This window comes from Penaeus chinensis, chromosome 28, assembly GCF_019202785.1.
Source record: "Penaeus chinensis breed Huanghai No. 1 chromosome 28, ASM1920278v2, whole genome shotgun sequence".
Taxonomy (NCBI): Eukaryota; Metazoa; Arthropoda; class Malacostraca; order Decapoda; family Penaeidae; genus Penaeus; species Penaeus chinensis.
The window spans coordinates 16,372,380-16,380,968 of NC_061846.1; the positions used below are offsets into that span (position 1 = coordinate 16,372,380).

Sequence of the window (8,589 nt, forward strand, 5' to 3'; positions counted from 1 at the left end):
CCGATACTTTGCTAGACAAAAACGTTATGAAAAAAAAAAATACTCTATTCAACAAACTATGTCAGAATTCAGCCATGATATTGTTCAGTGTTTGATTGCACGCACAGATACATATACATGTGTGTTTGTGATATGAGCAATACGTTACACGCTTGATATTCTTCGAATTTCAGTCTGCAGGATATTCGAAGCTTCAAAAGAATCGAGTATTTATGGAGCAGTTCCAATTCCACTCTCATTTCACTGCTTCATTTCTCCACCCCAAGCACTGCGCTCTTTAGCAAGCTGCTTTTTTAGTGTGTTATTTTGTTACAAGCATCGTATGCTTATTTTGAGAGTTGCTGTTGGACCTTGCTATTTGATTGCCACGTTTGTGTGCCTAGGAAATATTTTTAAACATCTCAGTTGCTAAAGGATAGATTCAATGTTGTTGTTGCTTTCAATGAACGCGGGTAAAGACTTGGATCATTATTTTCCATGTCTAGTTCAGATGATAGACACAAACGAACACGAAACTATCATCGCTGAATATATATATACGTGTGTGTGTGTGTGTATATATATATATATATATATATATATATATATCACATGCAAATGTATACATATATAAATATATATATATATATATATATCACATGCAAATGTATACATATATAAATATATATATATATATATATATATATATATATATATATATATATCACATGCAAATATATACATATATAAATAAATATATATATATATATATATATATACATGTATAGATGGATAAATAAATAAATATATATATATATATACATATGTATATAACAGTATATATCTATAGTCATATGTATATAACAGTATATATCTATAGTCATATGTATATAACAGTATATATCTATAGTCATATGTATAAATATATAGTATATACAGATGTGTGACAGTTCATATGGTCGAAAACGGATCCCGAACATAGATGTTCAAGACAACCCCTCCCACTCTCTCCTCTCTCCTTGTGTCTATAGAAACCCAACACCTGACGCAGACCTGTATAACCTGTGTGGCATATTGCGTGGGATTCAGAGAAAAATGTTACTTCTTTATATCACAGTAAAGTAGATATCTGAAAAGACATAAAGATACTAGAATTAGATTTATATTGAGAATAGCTGTACCTTGTTATCCGAGAGACGCGTGTGTGTGTGATCAATAAAGATATAAAGCATGCACTTTGAGAACTAAAAATGCATCCTATTTTTCATACCTTGGCAACCACTGCTCATAACATCAAGGTAAATGTGATTTGTATTTTCCTTATAGATTATTGTAGTTCACATTATCCGGACAGTAAATGTAACAATATAGTACACTACATTTGAGTTCAGTGTTTATCATGAAGGGGTGAATAATCCTCACGCTGAAAAAAATGTCATGACAAAAAAAGTTTTAAAGCGTATCGGAATTCCCTTAATAATAAAGGACTGTATGCTATATTCAGCATGGATGTTTTGATACTATATGATTTAGCCATATTCATTTCCACAGTACACACGACACTTCCGTGTTTGAAACCTCCCAGACAAAACCCCTAATTCTGGGTAATGGAACGGTGTCGAACTCGGCTTTGATGTGCCACGGACACCGGGTTTCGTCTCTATGCCATTTTTCTACGCGGACTTTGCATCATATACATTAAAACAAATTCAGAACATGTAATTCAGATTTCATTACCTCGCTAAGTAATAGTTTATCTTACACAGAGAAATCTGAAACATAGACCCTGAATTAATATATTGCGAAGCTGCTTCATTTACATCTCGCAAAACATAACTGCATGTCTACTTACCCATTTGGGGAACTGGACGTCATTTCCTGATGTGTGACGTTTACCAAAGGGAAGGAAATCTAGACAATAATGATGTCTAATGCTGAAAGTACATTTTTATGACTCTTGACTGATGCTGAGGTCATTATACACAGATCTAATGTATATATACTACAGTCATATAATAGGCATTTTTATCTAAACAAGTATGATCAAGGCAATTTGTAACGTTGGGCACCATGTAAGAACTGAGTAACTCGCACTGTTGACTGATACATGTTTCGACCCTCTCAAAACTATGGTATATCAGCAGTCATCTTCTCTAAGGGGCCTATAACTACATCCCTTTCCTTTACCCCAATACCCACCATTACACAACATTCGATACAAAATATATAAAAGTCTTCGCTTCAAGGAACACAAAATCCGGCCTCACCCTTCCGCTCTCCTACCTGGCTGTTCCGTTCACCGCGGCTCTTGCTATCTGACCCTGAGACGTACGTGAGAGCACTGCAAATTTGCCTAGGATCGTTCGGGACAATAGAGACGTTAAAGAAAATATTAAAAATCCCTTATGGTCCCCGAGAGCGTATGTAAGAGTTGGGAAAATCGTATGAATACAGAGGGTGACTTCGTGTATAATGTATGTTTGAATATGGTAATTTCGTGCACAGTGTGGAGATACAGATGTGTGCAAGGAATTTAAAGGAATGTAGTGTGGGAGGGAAGATTGTTAAAGGAGATTGCAGAGAGTGAGTGTTACAAGACGGTGCAAGAAACATGTGCGTTGATAAGCTTTATTTATTATTGTTCCTTTTCCCTCTTTTCTCTAGATTAAATTGGATAACTCGAAAATGCATTTGAAAAAAAGTATTTTCTAAACACCATATAACTTCCCTTTCCTGTTGAAAATAGTTAAAATCCACAATCCATTATTCACTGACTACAGTATCCGGCACAGCGCTTGTGTTGTTACCAACATCAAAGTGTATCCATGCATATCTCGGCAATCCAGCTAAGAACAACGGTTTCGGTTGTTTATCATATCTATTTCCAAACACCCTAGCTAATACTGCATACCCTTTAATACGAGAAACTCTACCCCCTTGAAGAAACGACATGAAAGAAATGTGGGAGAAAAATTCGCGACGGCAACGAAACCGAGGAAGGAAGCGAGACGTAAACAGAATATTACGTCATATGGCAACACAAATACACAAGAAACCAAATTCAAGGAGACGAAGGCAGGTGTCTCAATGCTTGGGGATATTCTACACACAGCTATGAAAAGAGGAAGTGACATAATCAAAATTTCGATACTAGAGCTACAGATGCATGTCTCCTACCTCTCGAAAATTAGAATGAATATGTCAAACAACCTATGTGTGTAAAATGTCATTTCGATTAAAGTCTAAGAATTATGTAATTCCTATACGATATGACCACGAACAATAATCCAAGCTACATTTCTACTTAAAGTTCTCGCAACACGTTTTATTCCTGGTCCAACTTTACCAATAAACTAAGAAAGAAGACGCTACCTGTATCCAACAACATCGACAATTCTTCGATAAAATCATACAGCTCCCAGCACTGTTCTCAGGATGTTTGTGTACTTTGATCTCTTATCTGTACGTACGCAATGATAAGGAATTCTAATTATATTCCCTATTTTCCTTACTGTGCACTTCCTAACGCTGACTTGTGACTATTAAGTTTATATCGGAGGTGTTACATCACAGGCATCGAGTGGGTTCGCGTACCTAGGTCAGTGCGGGAGAAACTGCGGGGAACTCACTATAAAACTAATGCGAACTATTCACTATAAAATCCATATGAACTACTCACTATGAAACCAACGTGAAATACTCACTATAAAACCCATGTGGAACTATGTGATTTGTAAATCTCAGTAACAAAAAATAAGAAGATCGTTGTCAAAATGTAGGTGACATGATCAGCTAATATGTAAACCAAGAGTAATGAGGAAACACTTTGCAATAAAACAATTATTTTACCCGAAACTTAAAACTAACGGCAATCCAAGGACAGAGAGAGAGAAAGAGAGAGAGAGAGAGAGAGGGAGAGAGAGAGAGAGAGAGAGAGAGAGAGAGAGAGAGAGAGAGAGAGAGAGAGAGAGAGAGAGAGAGAGAGAGAGAGAGAGAGAGAGAATGCCAAAGAGAGGAAAAGAGAGTGTGAAAGAAAGAGGGAGAATGCGAGAGAGACAGACAGATAAAGATAGAGAGGGTGGGAGGGGAAGAGAGGGAGAGGGAGAGAATGCGAACGAGAGGAAAAGGGAGTGTTAAAGAGAGAGAGAGAGAGAGAGAAAGAGAGAGAGAGAGAGAGAGAGAGAGAGAGAGAGAGAGAGAGAGAGAGAGAGAGAGAGAGAGAGAGAGAGAGAGAGAGAGAGAGGGAGAGAGAGAAAGCACAAGAAACCTACAGAGTTCTCTCAAGTGCGTGTGTGTATTAACCAAACTGCCACCGCGGCCGCTCTCGGTTTTATTTTGTTATCATTGAGGTTACGAGGTACAGGGAACTGAGAGATTTCTTCAGAGCTTCTTAGCTTAACTGACCACGTGTGCTGAATAAATAAACGTAACTGGCACCCTCCTCCTCACTGTGACGTCACGGGATACTCACTGCTAGTATTGCCTATAAGCTCCAGGCAAATTAAACGCAAATTATTTATAGTAATATTTATTATATAGAGAGGACGATTCTATTACCAATATGTGTACGATATAAGGATATTTTAATAAATAATTTGTGCATTTAGTAGGGCGTTCGAGGGAAACGAGAATGCGTATGGCAACAATTCTTGGATGCAGTTGCCGTAAAATGTTTAATTCATTGTTTATTTTAATCCATGGTATTCTCAACATCGTTACAATCTTTCCTTCAAAATCTATATCATTACAAACAATCCCCGACATTACAAGTAACAATCCAAACCACCAAACGCACCTCCTCTAAGCAGGTGATGCACGGAGAACAAATAATGAACTGGCAACACATCCTCCAGGTATCCCACAGTGTTTGCCGAAAGTTATAGTTCACCTGCGGACGTTGGCCTTGGCGAAGCGACGCTGAAGCAAAGGGATATAACAACCTCCCAAACACACGTAGGGGAAGGGAACGGAAATCGCCGAGTTCCTCTCTCTCCTTCGGAAGTAAATCCAGGAGGTGTAGAGTCAGGCTGTGGCGGAATTCCGAAAGTGAGCATGTGGAGGAATTTTTGCCTCGGGTGCCTCGGGAAATTTTGATAGCGCGAGGCCATCAAGTATTCAAGTGCTGGAACACGCGAGCTACTCTATCAGTGGAAGAAGAGAAGCGAGTGTGCAGATTGAGAATTTGCGTGTATTGCGAACAAAATCCCAACGTTCAAGACGCCGGCTGAACATTGACCTGAGTCTTAGCAAAAGTGTAATGCCCTTTTTGTGCGAGTGTTACCCCTGGTGTGATTGGACTGGAAAGTTGGGTATGGATAGTTTACACATCGTAAGGTAATATTCCCTCGTTATTCCAGTTCGACCGGGGTATGGCTAGGGTCGGGTTGGCAGCTTACCTGTTGTGTGTTAAGGCGGAGTGTGCAGACTGCAAGTAAAGAAAATCAATAAATAGCCGAGCGAAGCGCATATTACTACTTTGCATGCAGTGCCACTCATTGTCAGTTCAGTCGTTTAGAAGCATGTCACGGTTTTGAAGTTATGTCAAATCTTTTTCTTCGCAAAATGTAAACGAACGCTAGTGTCAAATGTCAAGAGGTTGAAAAGCGAGAGCAGATTGTATTGTGAAATTGATGTGAAGGAAAAGAAAGAAGGGAAAGCCTTCGACGAACGCAGCAACGCAGAAAGGGGGGAAGAGAAGCGCGGAGACAGGACACGAGGCGAGAAACAAGAGCCTGAGACCTAAGCGAACAAAGGCAATGAAGGGACGTGACACTGAGAAGGGATTAGACCGAGGATGTGACGATTGTGGGCAGCTGTGGGGGTGGGGGAGGGCGTGTGGGGACGTGAGCTTGCCGTCACCCCACAGATCACCGTGTCAGAGAACCCGGTCGTGTAGTTCCCTCGCCTGCCAGGCTCTAGGGCGGGTGGTGAGCGTCGCGGGGTGAACGACGTCGCTCTCGCTGCTACTCCGGTTCGCATGACGATCTAATCATTGTGCGCCAATTAGTGTTGATTGTGTGTTCGTATCGTCGCGTCGCGCTGTTACATCGACGGAGATAAACAGACTTCTAAGCAGAAAGGAATAAACTAAACTTACTGTTGCTTGTGTTGTGTTATCTCCGTATACAATTGCGTATCTCAACACACCCGTTCCTTTTCAGATAGTGGACACAATACTGCTCCCTGAAGCATGACCTTATACAGATAGACTGAGGACCTTGTGATGAACTCTCCTCGAATGCATAATGGTAGAAAGATGAAAGTTGTTGAGCATTCTAAACACAAACAGAGCACAAGAGTCGAGCTGTGGTGACACGAGAACATGACACACAAACTCCGAAGGGCTTAGAGGAAGAGGACAGTGCCAGAGTGCCATCATGAAGGTGTCCGGACGTGCTCTGGAGCTGAATGCCATCTTCCTGGTGGCGGTGTTACTGCTAGTGTCACTGCAGGTGTTTCTACACGTGGGTATCACAGGGTATTTTTCAAGCCCTCTCACCGAGGTCTAGATTTTGTGATCTATATACTTCACCACCTTTTATTTTATCTTTCTTGTTTTTAGTCTTCTTTTTCTTCCTCTTCCTCTTTCTCTTCTTCTTCCTCTTTCTCCTTCTCTTGCTCTTTCATTTTCTTTCTCGTTCTCTTCCTATTCCCATTCCCATTCCTCTCTTTCTTCTTCTTCCTCTTCTCCTCCTCCATCTTTTCTACTTCAAAACTGTTCCCTGCAGTATGTAACTAATGTAACTTGTTTTTTATAGATGCAACCAAAAAAAATCCATAGCATGCCGTTGACTTAGCTTCAATAAACTTCCTCGATCACCTCCCACCACCAACCCTTAACCCCCGCCAGCTTCATTCTAACCCCCCCTCCCCCACCAGTTTCATTCTACCGCCCCCCACCAGCTTCACCCCCCTCCCTCCCACCAGCTTCATTCTATCCCCCCCCAAACAGCTTCATTTAAACCCCACACCCCACCAGCTTCATTACCCCCCACCATCTTTATTAACCCCCCCCCCCCCCCAGCGTTCTTCCTCCCTTGCCTGAGGGGGCTAACGGTATCCACTGTAGCCGCAAATGACTTCCGTTTGACTTCATTTTCTGTCAAGTTTCTCTGTCATGATAGATATAAGGACAGGGAAAATTTATTCAAGTGTGAGAAAGTAAGGAAGTCTGAATCAAATCTAAACTAAACAACACATTATTTAGCCTTGTATGTGGATAGGTTGGAAACATAGGAGTATATATAGTGGCTAGAGACCGCTTTATTTATTATAAGTATACACTACATATTCGTATGTTGTATGTACACGAACGCGACACATCGTGATTTATAAAGACTGGATTTGAATTTTCTTTATTTTTATTTGTTTATATATTTATTCGTTTGTATTGTGTGTGTGTGTGTGTGTGTGTGTGTGTGTGTGTGTGTGTGTGTGTGTGTGTGTGTGTGTGTGTGTGTGTGTGTGTGTGTTGTGTGTAGACTGTCTGTAGTACAGCGTCTTGCGTTACCAAAAGCCGGATACGAAAGCCGGTTACTAAAGAATCGTATACTGTTGGGGAAGGGAGAGGTACCGAGGACCGAAGTTATTTTTTCCCCTCTTTTCTTTATTTTCACATTTATTTTCCTCCCCTTCTCTTCCTTTGCCTTCCCTTTTCTTTCTTTTAATTCCCCTCTCTTCCTTCTCCTCCTCCTCTCTTCCTTTCCCTTCCCCTCTCTTCCTTTTCCTTTCCTTCTCCTTCTCTTCTCTTCCTCTCCCTTCCCTTCCCTTCTCTTTCTTTTCCTTTCCTTCTCTTCCTTTCCTTTCCTTTCCCACCCCTGCCCTTCCTTTTCCTTCCCCCCATCCCCTCTCCCCCCTTCCCCTCTTCCCCTCCTCCCTCCCCGTCCCTCTCCCCTTCTTCCCTCCATTCCTTCCTCTCCCCTCCCTCCTTGCCCCCCCCCCCACCTCCACCTCCCACGCCATGAGTCATGATTCACACGGCATTGTGATTGAACATCTGCTTCTGGTGTCATTATAGATTGCAATGTTGATTCCCAGCGTTGCAAGCACGTTTCGAGTCTTCCGTGCAATCCTTCAAAAGTGCATTATCATCTTACGTAGTTAACCTCCCAAAAAAAATCCCCCGCGGGAAGAAAAAAAAAAAATCAGAAAGATGATTTATAAAGATTGGATATCAACGATTGAACTTGCATTGAAGACTCTCCATGCAATTCTCTCTGAGGGAACTTAAAGGAAGAGGCTGATTCACACTCAGACACACGAAACATTCCTTTGTAATTCGACGTACCGTGTCTCGAGATTCAGATGTTGTGAGAGTAAGTGTCACCGAACAGCTGCACCGCCTCTCAGTGTGTTTGTTATGAGAGGTTCACTTACTTGTTGTTGTTGTTACTTGCTCCACATGTTTTCATCTCAGGCAAAAAAAAAAAAAAAAAAAAAATTGTGATATCAAGTCCTTTTCCATTCGGTAATAACGCTGTAGTGTCGATTCGATATTGTTTATGCAATTTGAATTCTCCGCGGTTCGTCTTTGTCCTCGGACAAGGAAATTTGACTCTTTGGGCGATGGACGTAAATGTGCATATCATATGCCCCTCGATCGCGGAGAAA

At 41.0% G+C, this 8,589-nt stretch overlaps 1 protein-coding gene across 8 annotated transcripts in view; it reads left to right on the forward strand.

The window, feature by feature from the left end:
* Positions 1–4,830: 4,830 nt before the first annotated feature.
* Positions 4,831–8,589, forward strand: part of LOC125039863 — a 9,337-nt gene continuing 5,578 nt past the window's right edge. For 2 of the 8 annotated variants that reach the window (XM_047634173.1, XM_047634181.1), the window contains exons 1-2: positions 4,831–4,932; positions 6,141–6,443. In XM_047634173.1, the coding sequence (XP_047490129.1) occupies positions 6,357–6,443 (87 nt within the window). In that variant the 5' untranslated portion in view covers positions 4,831–4,932; positions 6,141–6,356. The other 6 variants (XM_047634179.1, XM_047634174.1, XM_047634177.1 and 3 more) reach the window with 6 other exon arrangements.